The sequence below is a fragment of the Xenopus laevis genome, chromosome 5L, assembly GCF_017654675.1.
Source record: "Xenopus laevis strain J_2021 chromosome 5L, Xenopus_laevis_v10.1, whole genome shotgun sequence".
NCBI lineage: Eukaryota > Metazoa > Chordata > Amphibia > Anura > Pipidae > Xenopus > Xenopus laevis.
The window spans coordinates 119,086,213-119,109,256 of NC_054379.1; the positions used below are offsets into that span (position 1 = coordinate 119,086,213).

The 23,044-nt window shown below is 39.3% G+C and overlaps 1 protein-coding gene across 3 annotated transcripts; it reads right to left on the minus strand.

Annotated features, from left to right (window-relative positions):
- Positions 1–724: 724 nt before the first annotated feature.
- Positions 725–21,903, minus strand: skil.L (SKI-like proto-oncogene L homeolog). 3 transcript variants are annotated; one of them, XM_041563345.1, is made up of 7 exons: positions 21,697–21,903; positions 17,224–18,915; positions 8,797–8,891; positions 8,011–8,252; positions 6,390–6,550; positions 4,691–4,915; positions 725–2,792 (listed from the first exon to the last, which is right to left on the minus strand). In XM_041563345.1, exons 2-7 carry the CDS (start codon positions 18,268–18,270, stop codon positions 2,631–2,633), a joined length of 1,932 nt encoding a protein of 643 aa, XP_041419279.1. In that variant the 5' UTR covers positions 18,271–18,915; positions 21,697–21,903; the 3' UTR covers positions 725–2,630. The 3 variants fall into 3 exon arrangements, with proteins under 3 accessions (XP_041419279.1, XP_041419278.1, XP_018119195.1); XM_041563344.1 differs by lacking the exon at positions 21,697–21,903 and adding an exon at positions 21,273–21,664; XM_018263706.2 differs by lacking the exon at positions 21,697–21,903 and adding an exon at positions 21,121–21,664.
- Positions 21,904–23,044: the final 1,141 nt, after the last annotated feature.

A 23,044-nucleotide genomic window follows, 5' to 3' on the forward strand; every position in this document is an offset into this window, starting at 1 on the left:
TATTTATCTATTTGTCATGCACTGGTGACCAAAATAACATTAAAAATATATAAAAAGAATGCAACAAAGCCCAGTCCTGGAAATATCTTTTGCTCTGTTTTTCCTGTCAGGGATATAAATGAAAAGCAGAGCACTGTTAACACAGACTTATAAAGCTGCCATAGATGATCACAAACTCCAATGCAATTTGCTAAATGCACACAAAGAACTATAAAGACCGTATGGAACCTGTAAATATTTTATAGCTATTCTATGGCTAAACCCTATTGACGCACCAACACCCCAGTTTTTGTTTTCTATCTTAACCCAGAGCTGACATTCATTTCCAATTGTAAAAAAATAGGACGTCTCATAAACTATTACTTATATATGTTTTTATATTATTTGTAGCTTCCTGGGGCTTATGATTTGGACATCAATGCACTTCAAAGTGCTTAGCTCCTGCATACCTGAGAAATATTAGTCTTTATGCACTGCAGCCTGGTCAGAAGGTTTTCATCTCACACTTACAAGTGCCTTATTGCCATCCCAGCTAACAATGTCGCCAGACTCATCTACGTCTTCACAGATAAACACTGTGGTGTGAGGTTAGTGTTAATATTTTCATCCAGAATCCAACAACAAACATTTCAGAATTTGTGAATATCAGACATCTTGCACTGTCCTTGAGAAATCCATCCTTTGTGCAAACCCATTGGAAAAGGAGGTTTGACAAAGAAATGAATCTATTTTAATAATTTTATTTTATGTATTTAGGAAAACAATGCAATGGCCTTGAACATTTACATTACCTCTTATTTCTGCTAGATGCTGCAATTTCTCAACCAAAATCATCTGCCTTCTGATAAAACTCTGCACCAGTACAAAAAAAATTGAAACAAAACATCTCACTTTTTCACTACTATACAATATATTCATGCTGTAGCCAATGCACCACGAAACAATAAAGGAAGTACCGTCTTTTTAAGTAGCTTGTAAAACATGGTATTATCTGATTTTTACAGGATCAATTAATGCATGATTAGTGAAGCTTTTTAAGCAAGGTGAATCTAGGATATATTTTACAATATATACAAGTTTACACAAGCATTACTGAAATTATGGCACTGTTAACTATCGTTTCATCTTTAAAAAATATGAATGTCAAATAAATGCTTTATAAATTAATTTATATGATAAATATTTAAGTATTAGAATAATTCAGTATTTACACGGAGGAAACATACAACCAGGAGATACAATAATAAATAAACAGGATGAAACATTAATGGTATGTATCACTGTTATTCAGGTAGCACGGACATTGGACCACAATCTCTCTACACGTGCTAAGACCTGGATGTATCAGAAATGAAAGAAGAAGAGCTTTATATAAAGTATTTCAGTTATCCAGTTCTAATGTTGGGTATATGATATGATAAGTTGAGGCAGAATTATTGATAAGGCAGAAAAAGAAGATATAGAAAGTGTGTGGCAAAACTGCATTGTCTTTAGTGAGTTTAAATGTATTACACAAGGATTGCACAAGTTCTGCCGCAGGAGCATCAGCGCAATGCTTTTCTATCTGTGGTAGGAACAAGGTTAATTATCCCTTAGAGAAAAGCATATTATGAATGCTTAGCCAGCTGTCCTGGAGGGCTGTTCTGGAAAACCTTGTCTTTCTAGACATTCGCGACTGGGTACCAGCGTGATCTGGATAGCCAGCTACTAACTCTGCCTGGCATTAAAAAATAGTACATACGTGCAAATTTACAAACACTAATTGTTCGGGCAATGCTACTATCCACATAACTTCTGCCAAGAAACTTTTTTATTCCTTAGCTGCAATGGTGGATTTCAATTCATGGAAAAAATAAATAAATAGTACAATTGCATAATATGACAGGGCTGGTCCTCGGTTCAACCCCAAACTGCTTCTGCAGCCAATGTCAAGCTGGACTAATTTAAAATTTTCAAATATATATATATATATATATATATATATATATATATATATATATATATATATATATATATATATATATATATATATATATATATACACATATACATATAGGGCTAATTGAAGATAAAAGTGATATCGGAAACTAGTTGCTTCCTATTTTTAACCTTTAAAACTCTATATGCTCTCAAGCAGTTTTGAAGCAACACCTTATACAGTATCTCTTATGGCAAACATAGCTCCACACTTTTACAATATATCTGTCACTTTTAGAACAACACATTCTTAACAATATCCAGGAGCTTGGCTTCTCCACGCAATTGGGGTGGGGGAACAAGTGTTAGCAGCATCAAAATGGTCCTTTCACTTGAGTGAAATGGTTTGGCAACTGCCATATAGGTGGAGCCAGAAAGTGCTGCACATATAAGATTATAAATATCATTCATATCTCAAGATTAAAAACAAAAAACAGTTTGGTCTTACAAAACAAAAACAAGAAAAGTTAAGCACCCAGCCAGACATTACTGGTGACGCCTTCATTTAGAAGGTATTACAAACTACACAGACATATGAAGAATGTTTCATATGACAGGGAAGCGCATATATTAAAACATGCCACACTGTTCTCTCCATATTAAGTAAATAAACCCTGTTTGAAGTGTAATGTATTATCTGGGTGCTGCATACTTTACTCCCCATCCCCACTTTTAGCAGATTTCAAAATCTGAAGCTTCAGCTCTTTAATCATCATCTCCAGTTTCTCCCTGGCTTCTCGTTCACGCCTTAACTCGTCCTGAAGCTCTCGTCTGTCTGCTTCAGCTTGGTCCAGCCTTTGCCGTAGTTCTGTCAACTGTACCAACAGAAGTAAAACAAACACAGCTTAGAAAGAGTAAACAATACCCTTGTATTTCTTCACCAACTTTAGCTGACTCAAAATACAAAGGAACCAACTGTAAACCGCTGGACTTTAAACTTTTTTTTTAAAGGGGAACTATCTCGAAAATGAAAATAATTAAAGGGGTTGTTCACCTTCAAACAACTAGTTGTTATCAGATAGATCACCAGAAATAACGACTTTTTCCAATGACTTTCTATTTTCTATGTGTCACGGTTTTTCTAATATTGAAGTATAAAGTGTCATTTCTCTCCTTCTGAAGCAGCTCTGGGAGGGGGGGTCGCCGATCCTGTAAACTGTTCTAAATTGATACATTTAGTTGATACATTTCTTATCTTTGTCCCTGCTGAGCAGAATCTCTGGGTTTCATTACAGGCAGCTGTTAGAATTGATACAATTGTTGCTAATACTCCAGAGATGCTGCTGAGAAATGTATCAACTCAATGTTGCAAAATTGTAACAGTTCAGAATCTGCACCTGAATTACTGAGCTGTCAGACTCAAACACCAGAGACAGGAACATTCAACTTTAAACTTAGATTTTGGAAAAAACTTAAAAAATAAATAGTGGAAAGTAATTGGAAAAAGTCATTATTTCTAGGGAACAATCTAAAAACAACTAAATTGAAAAAAGTGTTTGGAAGGTGAACAACCCCTTTAATATAAGCTTCCTCATACTGAAGTAAGAAACTTTCTAAATACAATCAGTCAAATATTTTGCATTGTTTCTGAAACAATCAAGTTTATATTCACTATTCCTCTCTCAGCATCTGTTTCTCTTCATTCAGTCTTCATGCAGCAGTTGGGTGTCAGATGAATGATCCAATATATCTTATAGTGGGCTCCCTTTCCTATCAGATGTATTACAGCTCACTCAAATTACTGATTCCAGTAGAAACAAAATAACTGCCTTTTGCACAAATACTGCATGTAGAGAGACAGGATTTCTGGTAGGCAAAATGAGCCCCCCTATAAGGTATATTGAATTATTCATCGGACACCCAACTCCAAAATGAAGACAGAATGAGGAGAAACAAATGCCGAGAGAGGAATAGTGAAGATAAACTTGATTATTTCAGAAACTTTACAGAATTTTTAATTGATCATATTTAGAAAGTTTCTTATTTTAGTATGAGGAAGCTTATATTACATTTTTAACGATAGCTCCCCTTTAAACATTCTGGCATTTTGGAGCTTCTACTGAAATCACAGCTGGCTGTCAAATCTGAAAAAATTATGCCCGTTAGTCACACTATTTGATGGCAAATGGTTTGGGGTTGAAAAGACAAACTACATATGATTTAAAAACTATTTTTTTTCACATCCATAGGCCACTAGTAATCTAGTGCCCAAGCTTATGTGACAATAAATATCTTCCAGGGCCAGCTTTACATAATGGCTGGGTATAAGCCACTTCTCTGTTCCCACACCCACTTAAATTAGTGACTCTAAGCTCCAAAATACACTGCTTGAAACAAATGTAGAAAGTTTTTTTTTTTATTATGGCAGAGGCGTCAAGAAGATAGAATTACTAGTGTATGTTGACCTGGTGACTAGAAGATCACAGCAACTCAGCATTGTCTACAAACAGCTGCAAATTTAACAGAGTACTCTCCATTATACACATTTTGGAACATTGGACTTGAAACAATGCAGCTTCATGGGACAACACATGGGCAATCCCAGATGTGTGTGGCTCTTGGGTGTTAAACTCCCATGGAGCTGCATTTTATAGACTATAGTATATAAACTATACATGGCTGACTCAGCTACCAGAACTGGAGATCAGGTATATTTCTTCAATTATAACCACATTACATAACTAATATACTAGCTATCAAATGTATCTCTCACCTGGTTTGCATATTGTGTTTCTTTGTCCCTGTCTGTGTTCAAATCACATGAGCACTTCTGCTTTTTAACTTGCTTCAGCTTTTCTTCCAAATCTCGCTGCTCATCATATAATTCCTCCATTTTTAGCATGTGCTCAGTCTGCAAGGATTCAAACTCTTTCTGCAAGTTCTGTTGCTCCGCAGTCAGGTCCTTCATAGTTTTGGAATTGCTTAGCAGTTCAACTTCCTGCAGAAAGACAATATGTTATTCTTATGTCCTTGGCCTAGATTATAACTGTATAAGAAACTGAGCTACCTTTCCCTTCTGTGGGGCACTGTGACTGACTTTGTAATACAATCAATGTTTCGAGTATGATCAAAATGTGAGTTATGCAAGCAGCTGGTTTTTGCCCCATATGATATTAAGGATGTTTTAAACATTCCATGACCAGCTAAGTAGCAATTATTATGATGGAGCCTTGAAATGAATGAAAGCCCAATACAAGCATTTTTTGGGGTTCCAGCCAGCCCAGAATGCAAATGCTTTTGATTGCAAAAATGAGAAGTGATAATCTGGCTCACATCACAAGGTTACCTAGTTTTTGTGTTAAAGTGATAGGGACCTTAGACTGTAAAGCTCCACTGGGAGATGATGTAATTTGAATGATGAACAATCTTTATAAAGCACCAGCATAGCATGTTGGCACTATATAAAAAATTAGCACATGTATGGCATTGTCACAAATACCTAAAAGATACTGTGTGACTAAGAAATAGACAGATTTAAAGTTAAAGTTAAAATCAGGGTTTGTAAAGTTGAGATTTCACTGTACCTCCAAAGTCCTTATAGAGTATGGTAGGATTTTCACTGCTCTTATATCTATACCAACAGTATATGCATTTCAGTATAAACAAAAACACCCATTTTTTGCAGGTCCAACAAGAGAGTATTACTTCTCACCCATGGGTGGTATGTCAGCCTTTCCCATGGTATGTCTAAAGCTGCCCATGCATATAGCAATAATTGTATGCAGCCTTGACGATCCTGCCCAATGTCCACAGATATCTGTCAGCTTGTCGATTGGACATGCTGGAATATTAAGTCAGCAAATGTTGCCAGTTGCATAAATAGAGTGCTCTGGGCTCCCCTGCAAAAAACATCCATTCCTCCCGCCCACTTCCCACCCAGACTCACCCACTTACTGCCCAGACTCTGCCCTCTCACCACCCACTCACTGCCCAGAATCCACCCACTCCCCGCCAACACGATCTGCTTCCCCGCCGCAGGTAAGAGAGCAGCTGGGGAAGGGGGGGGGGTTCTTGTTGGCTATAGAAGAAGCAGGCCCCTCAATCCAGGCCACCCTTTGACCCGGGACCACCTGCGACTGCGGGGTCTGCTTCCTCTATAGTTACATCACTGGATGTTGCCATAATCCAGGCTGACAGTGGAACAATTGAAAGGTGGCCAAAAAGTGAAGGTGTTATCTGAATATCTGTATGGTATCTGTTCTTTCAAACTGATTTCTCTGATACTATATACGATCGCCACCAATAAAATTTACCAACCTGTGTTTATTTAAGATTTAACCAAAATCTATGCAAACTTTAAATGATTACAAAACTATTTTGAAGTCAATAAAATCTCTTTCTTAGGTGGTTTATGTATTCTTGAGAAAATCTCTAGTAGTAAAAAAGTGACCTTAAAATTATACATTACATACCATTTGAATTTGCTGCTTCTTCTGCAGAATATAATTCAGTTTCTCTTGCTGTTTCAAGAATGTTTTGACAACTTCTTCCATAATTTGGCTTTTGTCATCCACACAGAGAACATCCTTATTACAAGTAGATCCGTCCTTTTCCACATCCACTGCATTGGGCTCTGTAAAATGAAAAGTGAATCACTAAAACCAAAATAAAACTGAAGGCAAAAGACACAAAGGGAAAACAGAAGGCTATGAGAGCATAACATATCCCTGACAAAACAAATACAGCACATCAACTTTAATTACATTAGCTAATGAAAAAAACCTGCAAGAATGCCACCTCTGTGCAAATCAAAATTTGCATAAAGCTAACACTATTTGTGCATCTGAATATTATTGCAAATTGTAAATGTGGTTTATAGCATGAACAAATAAACTAATGGCAACATCAGATTTTCCATTACATTTATCTACTATTCGGCAGTAGCACTTTAATGGAGCTCATTCAGCCATCTTTGAGAGATTCATAATATAAAACATTAGGAAGCCTTTAAAAATTGCATACAATAAAGGGAAGAGTTAAGGGTGCTCCAGTTTATTTTGTGTATATATATATATATATATATATATATATATATATATATATATATATATCTATATCTATATCTATATCTATCTATATATATATATCTATATCTATATCTATATCTATCTATATATATATCTATATATATATATATATATATATATATATATATATATATATATATATATATATATATATATATATATATATATATATATATATATATATATATATATATATATATATATCTTGCTTTGACCTTGTCTGAGAAACATCAAAATAATCTGGCAATACTTTGAAAACAGGCCAGGTCTCAGGAAAAAGGGAATGGGAGCAATCAGACACTATTGGTATCAGCAGCAGTCAAAAAAATAACAGGTAAGGCTCTATTACTTAACTCTTATCTTTATCCAGGTTTACTCTTCTATGAATAACATATTGTGCCAAGGTAGTTTACAACAGGACTCCCTTGACTTGACAAACCAAGTATTCCCTGCACCTCTTTAGACACGGAGCATGTGCAGTACAGAACTGGTTGTAAAAGTTTTGCAGTGTGCATGAGTCAAGTCTAAATGTGGAGCAGGGCATCCCTGGGTAGGTAGGTGAATATGAAGGTGTCCCACCCTGATCAAAACTACCCCTAGCTAGTGAAGTTCCCATACACCAAAAGCATAAGACTGGAAATATGGGATTTGTCACTGGGGAGTGACTAACATATTGGCACCGCCCCAGTTATTGTAGCTCTCCTTGTAAAAATAATCACACTCCCTGACTTAAGCTTCTTAAGTTCTCAGTCGTACCCTAAACCTTCTACATTGTAAGATTGCATGTGTTGGAGGATCTTCTAATGCCACTGGTTCATACTGTAACAGTGCTCAGTTGTGCTGCATCTAGTTTGTTATACATAAATTCTCAGCCTAATCACATTAGAGAGTTGTGCAGGAATTAAAACTGCAGAAAGTAATTTCCAGATAAGAGAACTAAAAACTGACTTTTTAGTAGAACATGTAGTTCAAAGAGGAAGCCAGAAAACTGGCACAGTTTACTTACGTTTATTGTTACTTTTCTCTATGTTGGATTTCAGATCTACCCTCTCTTGTTCCTCTATGGAGAGGTCAGGGTATGAGGTAGCAGATTTATGTTTGCCGCATCTTGCCTGCTTCTCTAGCTCCACAGAATATTTGCTGGTCACAACCTCTTTCTTTGCTATTTTTGCTTCCTTGCACTGCGATACAGTAGCTGTGAGGGACACATTTGGTGCCACAACCTTATCATACATGTACAGATAGTAGCTGAAAAGAAATATTTAACATATTTGTGAAAAAAAATTAAATCAGGGCAGATAATTGTAGCTTACTACTTTTTTCCGCAAGAATTGTAAAACATGGCCATTTTAAAAATAAAATGAAAAAAAAAAAACAATATGCCCTTAGTTTTTAACAGAAATATCTACCACCATATTGTATAAGCGATACATTTGGCTTTTAGATACATCTTTTTAGAGCTGTCAATCTGGGAAGCTCAGTGAGAGAAAAGTACATTAAATATGGCAGATGCAGTTGCTGAGAAATGAAAGGTGCTATTTCACTTTGCAACATATAAATGAGTTACAACTAAGTGATAGATCATGTATACAACACATTCCCTACTAATTTTAGCAGATGTTACATAACATGCAATTTCATTATTTGCGCAAAATTCTACTTTTGATTGCTTTGAATAAGAGCCATTTTTTTCTGCCTTCTAGGACTGTCTTAAAAATATGATTAGCATTCATACAATAGTGGCTGCTTTCCAAAATACACTGATGTAAAATGCATCTATAAAGCAACTAACCTGGGGTGCAACAAATGTGGTCTATTAGTGGGATCATCTTCTTGCTTTATGACTGGGTACCAAGAGGGTAATTCCAATGTCTGGATATGTTCCCCCTGCAAAGATAAAGATACCGATATTGCAATAGTAATATATTTTGTTCTATAGAAAACTGGCACATTCATCAGAGTTTTCAAAAATGTTAGGCACCCCTGGTGATTATAATGACTTACCTGAGATCAGGGGACAGTGCTGGGTTTCAATTGAATTTTAAATATGAGGTGCTTAGGAAACAAACTGGCAACCCCAATATAAGGGGATCTACTAAAATAAAATTAATATAAGCTTCATATTGTGGTAGCAGGGAAAGTCAAGCAAAGTGTGCAATCACGCAAAAATGTAACAGAATTGAGTGATATACTGAGAATTACCATAGCCGACAATGCTGTGGTTTTTTCGTCATTTGGTGATATTTTGGGGTGGAAAAAAAAACAATCTGATGAATTATGCTTAATCCCTACAATCCCTCTCTGTTCAACAAAGTATTCTGGGTTAAAAAGCCAAAATTTAAGGTGGCCATACCTGTAACAATTACAATCTTTCCAATAGTTCATTTTCATTACAAACATTACGAGCTAATTTGTCAGATATAAAGGTAAAAAACAATAGAATTAAACCTCTATCTGACGATTCAGCCTGATAAAAATTCTCCTTCTTGGCCAATCAACCGGTATCAAAATCTTTTGCAGATATCGTAACCTAGGCTCCCGCAATACACGCACCGAATACTGCACAAAACGATATCTGTGTGTGTATGGCCAACTAAATACAGGGCAAGGCTACAGAACACAAGAATGTCTAAATTTAATGTTGGGCAGAAGAAGTGTTCACTAGAATAGTATATTTACTTCCTTATAAGGGTGTATACTTCACTGGATCAGGGTTTCAACTGGGAAATCTGATTGCTTTGGCAACACAAAACAGTGATGTTCTATCAATTTTATCTATAGCAAACCCTCAGACGGTTTTCTCATAATTTGTACACTTTATCAGCTTTGTTATTTGTCTCTGTAATTACTTCTCTACATGAAATACGCAAAGCAGAGATTAGTTCAGTGAAGCCATAGGATAAAAATTCAAGTTGCAAAGCAAGATTTAAATTGTATACAAACATTCATAAGCCTGCTTTCAAACATCACTTGAATATAATTAGACTTGATTAACTGTGATATACAAGTAGATTTAACCCATTCACACACAATGATTTTGCTGACTGATTACTTGAATTTTTACCAAAAAAAGAATAACACTGATTTTTATTTAATAAAGAAGTTATTTTTTATGGAAACATCCAATAATACTTTGTATGAAAACTACAGGTGAAAACTTGTTATTTCCAATAAAAATAATGGCTTGAGTTTTCTATGGGCATAATTAGCGTAACATGCAGCAATTTACATTTGAGAACAACTCAGGAATCAATTACAGTACAGCTGCATCTAACATTCATCTGAAACAAAAGATCCCTGCTTTGGACAACTCATTGCACAAATGTTGATCATCCAAAACTGAAGTGTGTGCCAGGTATTAGCCAATTGTGCTGTTTATGAATTCTGAGCATGTGAAGAGTGAATGGCTAACCTGGAAGGACATGGTTTAATCCGTATCCATGCATGTAGGTAGCAATGCCAATGAGACACCATCTACCCTCCAAACTTCCAATCAGTCAGTGACTTCAGACATGCAGTTAAGGGAGGCATTGCCTGACTAAATTTGTAATGCAAACAGACTGACTGCTTCCCAATGATACCATCGGAAGACAGGCCTCAACATGGAGCATGACTGGGAACTGTATAACCTTTTGCTGTCTATTGGAACAGAAAGGCAGGTATACATGGTCAGCTCTCCTGCACTCTCCAATCGACCATCCCACAGGCTGAATGGATGGAGAGAGTACAAGGGGCCACACATAGTATGGTACCATTCTATTGTCTGTGCAAAACCAGCAAATGATCACAACAGCAGAAGTAAATAGTGACTTCTGATAAATCCATGCACTGGGTGATGGTGAATCTGCAGTTGACATTTTCAAACCTGTCTGACCAACGACTTATATCCATAGTGCATGAATATCAGCTGGGACTAGCAGGCCACCAGACATACACAAGTATACATACAGGTCTGGACTGAAAATCAAAATAGGCACTGGTATTTAAGGTACACAGAGGCCCAACCAGCTCACATGGAGGCCTAAACTGCCCCCACCAGTCCACTAAATAATGACTTTCTATGGCACCTTACAGCAGACCCTCTGGCATTTGCCAGAACCCAAAGACTGCCAGTTCGGGCATGTAATTATACAATTCTATCTGTGTGTGTGTATGGCCATATTAAGGGCCCTGACACATGAGGAGATCTGTCACACCATGATTAACTTCCTCTAGCATGGGCGATTAATCACCGGTGGAAAAATATTTCCAAAGTCGCCCGAAGTTGCCTTGAGAAGAAGCTTCGAGCAACTTCAGAAAGCTGAAGCGACTTGTATGTTTTTGCACCTGCAGTTTACATTATTGCTGGGTTTCACATATGAGCTGTTAAATGTGATTTATTTTTTGAGACCTACATTGTTAAGGGGAACAAGATTGTTAACAAGTCTCTTTGATTATAGATGAAATGTAGCAAGAGGACTAAGGTAGTCACCAGCATATGAGCATTTTGTAAATCTACAATATTGAAACCTTCTCTTCTCTTCAGGTAACTTGCTTTTTCTATGGGGAAGGAAGTCTTTGGTTTTAAAAAACATTTCCTCCCATTTAGATGTATTTGGAGCCAAAGTTGCCAGTGCCTTTCGCTGAGGGATTCTCGTGATTTTTATGGTGTGGTTTTTATTTCTATATCACACTGTTTATACTTCATATATGTGCTTTCATGAAGAGCCAGTGCTGCACTATGGAACTGATTTCTGGCAGGCTATTGTTTCTCCTACTCAATGTAACTGAAGGAGTGTGGGACATGGATTTTTACTACTTAGTGCTATCCTTATATCTACCAGGCAGTTTTTATCTTGTGTCAGGGAGCTGCTATCTGGTGACCTTCTCATTGTTCTGTTATTAGGTTGCTGGGAGGGGGGGACATGACTGGGGGCACCTGGGAAACTGACAAATGTCTGGCCCCATGTCATATTTCAAAGTTAAACATAAAAAAAATCTTTTGAAAAATGGATTTCAGTTCAGAAGTCTACTGGAGCAGCACTATTTACTGATGTGTTTTGAAAAAACATGTTTTTGCATGGCAGTATCCCTTTAAATGTAGTTTTGGTGTAATTTCCGTCTGTTTTAGGATTTATTATTATTAGTAGTAGTAGTAGTAGTAGTAGTAGTAGTAGTAGTAGTAGTAGTAGTAGTAGTAGTTTTATCTTAGTCATTGTTTTGGAAGTCACTGTGGCATTATTTCATGTGCTTTTATATTAATTTTCTGTAATGGCTGGCAGAGATATGCCTGAAACCACCCATGACACTTCCTATAGTATATTGACGCTGCCTGACACAGCAAGGACAGTTGGTTCGTGTACCAAAAACACACAATACACATTTTATTAACAACCTGAAAACAATGATAGGTAATTTTTGGTGGTGACTGGATTAATATGTTTTAGCTGGAGATTCCCACTGACACCAAAGCAAAATAATTTTTGGGAGATTTGATACCTACAGGTCGTGCAGATTTCCCATAGGCAATGCATCTCCCCATGTGCTATCTCCCTAAAGAGAATGGGAGGCAGTACAGGCAGTTTTGCCCGTTTCCCCATTCACTAAAATACAGGACAAGTTCTCTATACTAGAGGATGTATAGAAACAAGGGGGAAAAGGGCACTTGGCAAAGTAAGAAGCTGGCTAGCCTCATGTTGAAATTAAATATTAAAAAAATCTGTTTGCTATTTTAAAATTGATATTTCAACACATAATTCTGTCGGTGGGTGCATTTTGTAAAAAAAACATGCTTTCCTGTGATAGAATCCTTTTAACAGATACAAAAAAGGATACTCATTTGCACCTCACTACATCTCTTCCTTTGTCTCTCCATATGTTGCCATTTGTCTCCACCATTCCTACTTTTCACATCACCCATATCCACTGCCAACTTACGCCTTAAGGGTGGTGGCACACGGGGAGATTAGTCACCCAGTGCCCCAAAAGTTGCCTCACGAGGAAACTTCGGGCGACTTTGGAAAACCAAAGCGATACATATGCCATCCCACTGCCGATTCGCATTCTTGCTGGAATGAAGGCATTTGGGGAGATTAGTTGCCCACAGCAGAGAAGTCACTGAGCGACTCCCCATGTGCCACCACCCTAAAAGATAACTAAACCCACCAATATAAAAAAAGCACCAACCTACTACCCTAGATAGTCCCCCATCACTGCTTCTCCCACTCATAGTTCATTACCCCTGAAAGTGTCCCGAATACATTGCTCACATATCGGTGCAGAGTATGCGAAGTGGAGCTCATAGGCGGCATCTTCCGGATCTTCAGTCTTCGGGGCAAATTCACTAAAGCACAAATCGGCTAATGCTAGCGCAAATTCGCCAGTGTGACGTCATTTCCTTACTTCCCTGATTTGTTAACGGGTGCTGGCGTAAATTCGCTAGCGAAGTGAACCTTCACACCCTTACTCCAGGTGAAGTTTCGATATGGCGAAGGGACGTAACTACGCTAATTCACTAACTTGCGCATTTTACTGAACGTTACCTCTTGCACCAGACTTGCCTTCGCCACCTCAGACCAGGCAAAGTGCAATAGATTAGATAGGGCTTGCTTCAAAAAAAGTTGAAATTAGTCCCAAAAAACACTGGCGTCTTTTACTTTTTTAAGGGTGATAGGCTGAAAAAGATTGTAATTTTTTTTGGGGGTACCCACCTTCCCCCCCTACATTTCCTTAACTATACAGTATAGTGCAAAATAACAACTCTTTTTTATTTTATGAAGCTTTCCCAGGCTTGTGTAGTGTAATGTATTTGCTGCAACATATAGGTCCATTGTACTTTAACTTGGCGCCGTATGCAAATTAGGCATCGCTAGTGTAACTTCGCTTTGCTTGACGAATTAACAGCAGCGCAACTTCGCTACCTTTCGCCTCCCTCAGCACAACTTCGGATTTTAGTGAATTAGCGGCACCCTGGTGAAACTTCACCTGGCGAAGTGCGGCGAAACCAACGCTGGCGCAACTTCGAAGGCAAGTAAATTTGCCACTTTATCTGTAAGGAGCGCCATATTGGTGCATGCGCAGTTGGAGCTATGTGAACTATATGTGGGGGGAAGCTGGGTTGGGGGACTATCTAGGGTAGTAGATAGGGGCTTTTCTTATTGGGAGGTTTAGTTCTCCTTAAAATCTTTTTCTCTTGTTGCTCTATAGCTCTGGAATTCTGTTTTACAATTACCCTGTAAAGTAGTATCGGCCACAAAATTGAATAAAGCTTACTTCTTGGAGCACTAGCTCAGTTTCTAATTCAGTCTTTCAGTACTTATGGCACAAGGCCCCAAACACTGTGATTTTAGCAATGACCAGCCTTCCGCTTGTAACATAGCCCCCCTCACTTAGTTGTAATCTGTGTGGTGCAGGGACCTCCATCCTACGTGTCTCTTGACAAGTGCCATTTGATTATTGAAACTGCATATATTTTTTTATTTGTTGCATGGTCTGTACTTATGTCTTGTATAATATACAGGATAAAAGCATCACTATAGCAGACCTACATTCATACTGTTCTTTGTCTCAAATCACAATACTTTAGTCTATGTGCTAATGGCAACCTCTACCAATTTTTGTTATAAAGTTGCTTACATTTGCCATAAAATTTACAATAATTAGAAGTGATAAATAAAATTCCTGGTATTATTTTGCACTGAGAAGGTGAACAGACATAAAGAACTGAAATTAAACGCAGACATAAATGTCCAGACTCAATTCAATTAAAAAAACATTGTAGCACTTAGCATCATGGCTAAAGAGAAACATGCTACCTCCCACTGACTTTAATGGAAACCACCCTCATTGCCAGTAGAGGTGATTTTCGGGCAGTAACACTGTGGCATATACACTATGCACACTGTGATTTTGGTATCGAATCTGCTAATTTTCAATCAAATGAAACTGGCAGACTGCTGTACTGTGCTTGTGAGCAAAGCAAGGCTATTTCCAGAACAATATGTACATGGAGTCAACTGGATATTGAGCAGACCATGTGAGACCTCTTGTCTGCCAATGACTAAACCAGCCATGCATGCAGTATTCGCACAAATTTACTGCCTATGGTCCACTGTGTTCCACTGCCTAACTTAGGGCAGAATAACTGAATTTCATCAGTCTGTCATACCACATATATATGAACTGATCACAGATGCAAATCTCTCTGTACATGGCCACCTTAACCTACTGCTAATTAACTAAATAATTCACAATGGCAGTTAGAAATATAAATACATTTATTTTTATGGACCATTTCCAAAAAACATGCATTTGCAACTTTGTAAGGGCGCACCTGGGCATATATTTCCGTTTGCACCAGCCAACTAATGGGGAGATCATTGGCCAATCTATTCCACATCCATTATTCAGCAATTACCAATATATATGTTACACTAATAATATTATACACTAGCTGATGTGGTCACCGCCCTAACACGTTTACTAACATGAAGGAATAAGCTCAATTTCAGGTGTATTCAGACCAGAAAACACACAAGCAGATATAGGTATGTTGGCCAATTTCATCTGAATGTGTTCCTAGATTTACAATAATGAGATTATTCGTTGTTTTTGTCTCAAAAACTTAGAAAAGAACTTGACAATGAAACACAGAATCATTACACTATGTAATCAGAAAAAAATGGGAGAATTTTCAAAAGTGAATTGCAAACGTGGAATTCATGCACAATTTGGCATTCCTGGTAGCAGTCATAATTGGGCTGATACAATTATAAGGGATCTGTAACCTCAACTTTGAATGATACTGCTAAACATAGTAAGTTAGGTTGAAAAAAGACACAGGTCCGTCAAGTTCAACCTTTTAACTCTATTTTAACCTGCATAACTGCTAGGGATGCACTGAATCCACTACTTTGGATTCGGCCAAACTTCAGAATCCTTCCTTTTTACTTCCTTGTTTTAAGACAAAAAGTCATGCGATTTCCCTCCCCGCCCCTAATTTGTATATGCAAATTAGGATTCGGATTTGGTTCGGCTATGCAGAAGGATTCGGCTGAATCCGGAACCGAATCCTGGATTGGTGCATCCCTATTAATTGCTAGCTGATCCAGAGGAAGACCAAAAAACCCATTTGAAGCTTCTCCAATTTGCCTCAGAGAGGGAAAAATGTCTTCCTGACTCCAAAATGGCAATCAGACTAGTCCCTGCTTGACCCATGAGCTTATGATTGCTTTGCATAGGGGAACTGCATCCTTGCCCAATGAGATTTTGTAACCTTCCTAATTAACCACAAAATTGGTCTGAGGAGGGGCTGATGTTCTGGCCCAATTCATGGGCCAATTAGCTACCAAATAGCTCAGGTTTGGCATAGCACCACAGGTGGAAATATATAGGTGCTAAAGGAATTAAAACCGGTTTCGTTTTTGTCAAAAAGTAATCCTACACCATAATGCTTTCTATAAAGAAGAGAATAAAAATATATAATCTGTGTCACAGTGGCCTTCCTCTAAGTCTGCCTGACAGACTTCAACAGAGTAATGTAAATGCGTCTGTACATATTTCAAAATTATGACTTTTCAAACACAAACTATGAATGACTGAATAGCTTTTAAAGGAGAATGAAACTAATATATAGGACGTGGGCCTTGTGCAGAGGCCTCCCTAGACCTTCAACCACCATGCTACCCTGTTTGTCCAAACCATTACTAAAATGCAGAGTAGTATGGCGGGGTTGGTAGCCACCCGCTCTTGCCACTTGATGCCCTTCTTTCAGCTCTCCAGTGGCCACAAGCCTGAGCAGTTGAAGTTGATCTGGTGTCGACTTCTATTGTGCTTACTCGTAATCTGTGATATAGGGCAGAGAACTAGTAAAAGGACATCAAGGAAGTGGCAGAGATGAAGGACACCAACCTGAACAAGTTTACTAACATGCAGGAAAAAGCTTAATTTCCGGTGTATTCAGACCAGAAAATTGTTTGTTTTTGAGCCAAAAACACACAAGCAGTTCATTGGTATGTTGGGCACTTTCATCTGAATGTATTCCTAGATTTACAATAAAAAGATTACTCAATGTTTTGTCTCAAAAACAAAAAAAAAGAATAACAATAAAATACAGAATTATTGTGGGTTGTCTCCCATTACTACATATAATCTTCTTCTAATGGAGAACCTCTCTCCTCTCGAGGACCTAATTGGTTGTTAACACTTTCCAACAAAAAAAACCCCATAAAATCAGACTTACTTTTGGTTGAATCCTTTTCGGCTGATTTTTCTTGCTGAATTTTTCTTTCATTTCCTTTAGGAGCGCATTCATCTTTTTACCTTCAGGTGTGTCTAGATATTTTGGACTAAGATGGACATAACAGTGCCACTTAGCAGAGTCAAAACCCCAATGGCAAGTCCTTTTGTCAGGGGATCTGTGAGAGTGCATCACAAAGGTTTGAGTTGAGAACATCCCATAACATTCCAAACATTGAATGCAAGGGGCATCTGGCTGGGAGAAAAGATGAGGTGCAAATAAACCCTGGCACTTTCCTAAACAATCATGCTCCACTTCAAAGGCACTACCAGTTTCCTTTAATTGAGCCAAAGAGTTTTTTGCAGGCAGCAAGCTTCCATTTTGTGGAAAAGTCTGTGGCCGCAAAAGAGCATTGCATAGTCTCTGAGCATCAGTTAGTGTGATCAAACCACAAGAGGGGGCATTAAATGGAAGTATGCCCAGAACCTTTAAAATGTGGAGCTGGTCCGAAGTACACCGTGAGCAATATATATACATTTCATCACAGACAATGTTAATTTGCTGGAGTGAGAAGTCCCGGAGAACGGAATTTAAGACTTGAGGGAGGCAAAGTCTTTTTTCCCCTCCTACCATAAAACAAGAAATGGATTCCCCTTCAAGATCAGTCTGTGTAAGCTCTGTTGAACTGTCTGAAGGAATAAGAAGGGGTCCTGGGTGAATTTGAGGGGAAGGAAGAGGTAAAAACACTGTTGGGGACATGTTTTCATGAGAGAACCGTGCTGAAAACGCTGCAGGTCCGCCCAACGAACTTCGACTGCTCAAATTAAACTGCGCCAAGGTGTGTTTCAATCCTGGGTTTAAGTCAGAGGAGCCACAGAGTGAAACACTGTTTGCACCGATACTCTCAGCATTCTCCTCAGCAGATGGTTCTTTATAATCATCTATTTCCATCTTTATTGTAATTACCTTCTTGGCAACATTAGGAACCTCAATACTGATATCCATTTCTTTAGCAAGCTTTTTCAGTGGAGGGCTACCATCTTCACCCATGTTTAGATTCGTTTGTGATTAAAAATCTATAAAAACTATAAAAACAAGCAATGGTTCACTCTAGGAGGCAACATTCCAGCAATGATGTACCATAGCTAAGAGCTCTGAAATGTTTAAGTTACATCTTTTAACTCTGTGTATACTCTATGTATACTCTGTATCTATATATATATATATATATATATATATATATATATATATATATATATATATCTATATCTATATCTATATCTATATCTATATATATATATATTCCTGTGATAGGTTTAAATATCTACAGCTGTAATAAAAAAAACAAAATGATAAAATTATTTTAACAAGCTGCTTGTGAAACAGAAAAGAGCACTATGTGCATAGAATTTTTTTTACCAAGGTGCATATATACTATTACTTTTACTGAAACTTGCAACAGCGTGAACTGTAATTTTCAATGTATGTATTGCAATTTATGCTGCAAAATGGAAATGAACTCAGAACAAACACATAGGATTGAAGCTGGCTGGTAGCACGAGCATTAAATGGCGACAGTCCTTCCAGCAATGTGTTTTCCAGGACCCACTTAACAGAGCTTCATATAAAGGCATATCCAGGAATGAACAGCAAGCAAGCAGCTTCTGGTTGTAGATCAACAACCTAATGGTACATCTGTGCAAGAAACAAAGAGATAAGGGGTGAAAAAAATCAAGAAAAAGCAACAACCTGACCAAGGTCAAATGACAGATGCATAAATCTTATTTAAAAAAAGGTTACAAATAATTGTGTTTGCAGACATATCAGCAAAGCAAAGACAATACCGTTATACAATATGAGATAATACCGTTTATGGGCACACACATCGGCAAGACAAAATTAATCATTCTGCTCATAAGAGAAGGTCATCATGCTTATGCTTTGTGTTAGTCTTTCAAATGATTCCAGGCATATTAATTCATATGCCAAACCTTTTTTTTCCCCTCTTACTAGCCCATGCTCAGCATTACCATGCGTGCTGCATAATCGATTTCAGACACACAATAAAGATCCATCCAATAGGAGACGGAAAACGTGACGGCAGGTTTAAAGCACATGTGAATAACGGGGGAAATGGGAGCTGAAATATTCATGCAAAAAATATCAAGTGATAATCTGTAGCAGCTAGCAGTTCACTGCAGTCTAGCAGTTCACTGCTATGGATGCTGATGGCAAAACCCCAGGAGCTTCCTCCTCCAGCCTGCCTGACTGTAAACATCACCTTGCTCTGCGCTTCCCCCTCAAGGCACTTAACCCTCTGCATTTCATATAAAAGAAACATACCCGTGGTGGGTTTCTAAAGCAGAATGAATGTATATTATAAGGGCTGACCCACTGTCCTGCTAATGCTGGAATCCAAATAAATTTAAAAAAAAAAAAAAAAACATAAAATCTGTTATAAATCACCTTGAGACCTAAAGATGTGTTTGCCATTCAACTTTGGACTCCCTAAATTGAGCTGACCGCAGAAATAAATGCATCCATATAACAAAAGGCTTAACATCATATGCATATTATTACCATTAAATCCTTACTCCACAAGATAATCTAAACATGGCAACACAAAACAAAAGGCATCTATCTGCTTCCTGACAATTGAATTGATTTTTTTCAAATTTCAGAGTAAGGGTTAGCCTGAAATCTCCGGTGCTGATCAATGGGAGTTGGCATTTTTTGGTGCTTTTCAGCCCCCTGGAAAGAGCCCAGTGTGTCACCAACCTAAATGTCAATGTTACACAACAAGAACAAGGCTAAGTGTAATTAACTGTGTTGCATTACAAAAAAAATGTAGACACAAAACCAGAAAAGTACTGGGAATACATCCAAAAGATTATAATGGTAAAATGTAACCAAAAATGTTCCCATTCTATGTTCTGGTAACAGAAACTCTGACATCTGCTGTCAATAGCTACATTGTTCAAAGCATAAGTGCAGCTGCTGGAGTGTGACTTAACAGAGGGCCAAGGCAAATTCAAACAAAATAAGCATTTTATATGAGCGTATACAACATGGGAACCCCCATTGCAATGGGGCAGTGAACGATGCATGCAAGTGTAATGTAAAATGAGTTAACACAACATCCCACCATTGCCAATACGCTGACACTCCCACTATCCTCACACAGGTTTATACCAAGGTGCAGAAATACAAATTGCTTCTGTTATATGACATAGAAAAGTGCAATGGGAAGCAGGGAGATCACTTCATAGAAATAACCCTGCCACTAACAAGCCTGTCCTCACTGTGTACAGGAGAGAGCAATATACCCAGCAATGAGGAATGGTTGGCCCACCAGCTGTTGTTCAACTACACTACCCAAAATGCCCCAGTCTCTTGGCTGCCTGGACATGAAGTTTACCAACAGTTGCAGAGCTAAAGGCAGGGGGCTGAAGGGGACAATGTGAGTTGTACCCCAAAAACAGCATGAGGGTTGAATGCCCGTCTTACCACACTGCTGCCCTCTCTTTACCAATTTCCCTGGTGTCACTAAAAACACCCTTTCTTAAGTTCCAACTCTATTTGCTATTTGACTGCCACCACAAGTATGGTCACTCCATGCTTGGGCTAAAAAATACCCACCCCTGATGCCCTCTCATATCCCCATACCACCCCCTCATAAGCCCATGCCACAACAGTGCCCTCCAGCCAATATCATTGTGCCACGCCAGTGCCCTCCAGCCAATATCCCTGTGCCACACCAGCCAAGATTATTGTGCCACGCCAGTGCCCTCCAGCCAATATCCCTGTGCCACACTAGTGCCCTCCAGCCTATATACGCCGTGTCACATCGCCTTCTCAGTGGCAGTAGCAATGAGGGCAAAAAGAAATGAGCAACGTTACCTCCAGCAGCAGCAGCCAGTGTTCAGATGCAGGGCAGGTGCAGGAGAGCTGTCCCCTAGTAACCTCCAGGGCAATCCTGCATATTCCCTTCAATTGAGGGGCACGCAGCCTAAGCCACGGAAATGATGCGGCCCGGGATAGCCTTTGCCTACCTAGCTGGCTCAGGGGAAACGTCTCTTCCTCTGGTCCCGGTCCTTCTCCTGCTCGGTGCCAGCCAGGCTCCCCTCCCTTCGGTACACAGCTCGTGACGTCACCGCTGCACACGGGCCGCCTCCCTCCTGCTGTCTGTCGGCTCTGTCTGCGGGGCTCCAGGGCGCTGGGGGCGGTGACGTCAGTAAGAGGGGGAGGAGTGGGGGGGTGAGCAGAGGGCAGACGCGCTCGTCACGTGATGTGCGTGTGTGGAGAATTCTAGTAATGTTAGTCTGTGTGTATGTAGTGTGCGTGTGGGCGGGTTTCACTACATGTATGTGTGTGTCTGCCAAGTGCGTAAACCGCATCTCTCACACGCTGGCAATTCTTGTTTATAACTCTTCACACTGTGTGTCTCTCTGTAGCTTGTTGAATGACACCACTTACCATGGGTTTTGGGCAGCCCAGGTCTTTAGCAGCTTTTGCAATAAATTAGGCTGATGGAAGACAATCTTTCCCTTTATCGTTTTTGTAACTGTTGCACTAACTGATCCGGCGAAGATAGTGGAACCCCTTAGCTGTGCTAATCAGAAATTATGGGGCCCATACGTTAACATTTTGTGGCCCCGCCCCAGCATGAGCCAAAGTCCCACCCCACAGTAAAAAAGTCACAAGTTTATCCGAGCTAAGGGTAAGGCCAGACGAGGAGATTCAGGGAGATTTTGTCACCTGGCGACTTATTGCCACGTCTTTTGCGCGACTATCTCCCCGAACTGCAGCGTCTTTTCCCCATAGGCTACAGCGCAAAATCGCCTGCACTAATGCACACGCGCCAATGCGTTTTCAATAGTCGCCCAAAGTTGCCTCACTGCGACTATTGAAAACGCATCGCCGCTTGTGCATTAGCGCAAGCGATTTTGTACTGTAGCCTATGGGGAAAAGACGCTGAGGCAGTTCGGGGAGATAGTCGCGCAAAAGACGTGGCGATAAGTCGCCAGGCGACAAAATCTCCCCGAATCTCCTCGATTGCCCTTACCCTAAAGGGTAAGGGCACACGCTAAGATTCAGGGAGATTAAGCCAAAAATCGTCTCTTCTTCAGGCAACGGATCTCACTGAAAAGCCTTCCCGCTGGTAGGGTTGCCACCTTTATTAAAAAATTTTACCGGCCAGTGGGGGGGCGGGCACCAAAAGGGGGCGGTCTGTGATGCTAAAAGGGGTGGAGCTATGTGGCGTGCCACAAAAGGGGCGGGGCAACATCGCACACCGCTGGAAAAAAGGTAAGTTCTTTTCGAATTGGGGGCAGGCCAGGGGCTTTTTTTAAAGGGTATTAATACCGGCCCCGGCCTTGGCAGGTGTTTTACCGGCTAGGCCGGTAAAATACCAGCCGGTGGCAACTCTACCCGCCGGCTACAATCTATATCGCTGACGGGGTGGCACTCTGAGCTCTGTGTTTTCCGAAGTCGACTGAAGTTTCCTTGTGAGGCAACTTCGGAAAACGAAGTGATCCGAGTGCCATTCCGCTGGCGATTTACATTCTAGCTGGCGGGAAGTCTTTTCAGGGAGATTAGACGCCCCAAGAAGATGCAATTTGTCGCCAGGGGACTAAATCTCCCTGAATCTTAATGTGTGCCCTTACCCAAAACAGTAAAAACACCCCCTCCAACAAGTTATAAAAAGCCATTGGTGGTCAGGGCGTCCCTACACGTTAAAAATTTATTGGTGGCCAGCCCCCCCTAAATTTTAAAAACAAACAATTGGTGGCCAGGCCCCTCACAAGTTAAATACCATTGGAAG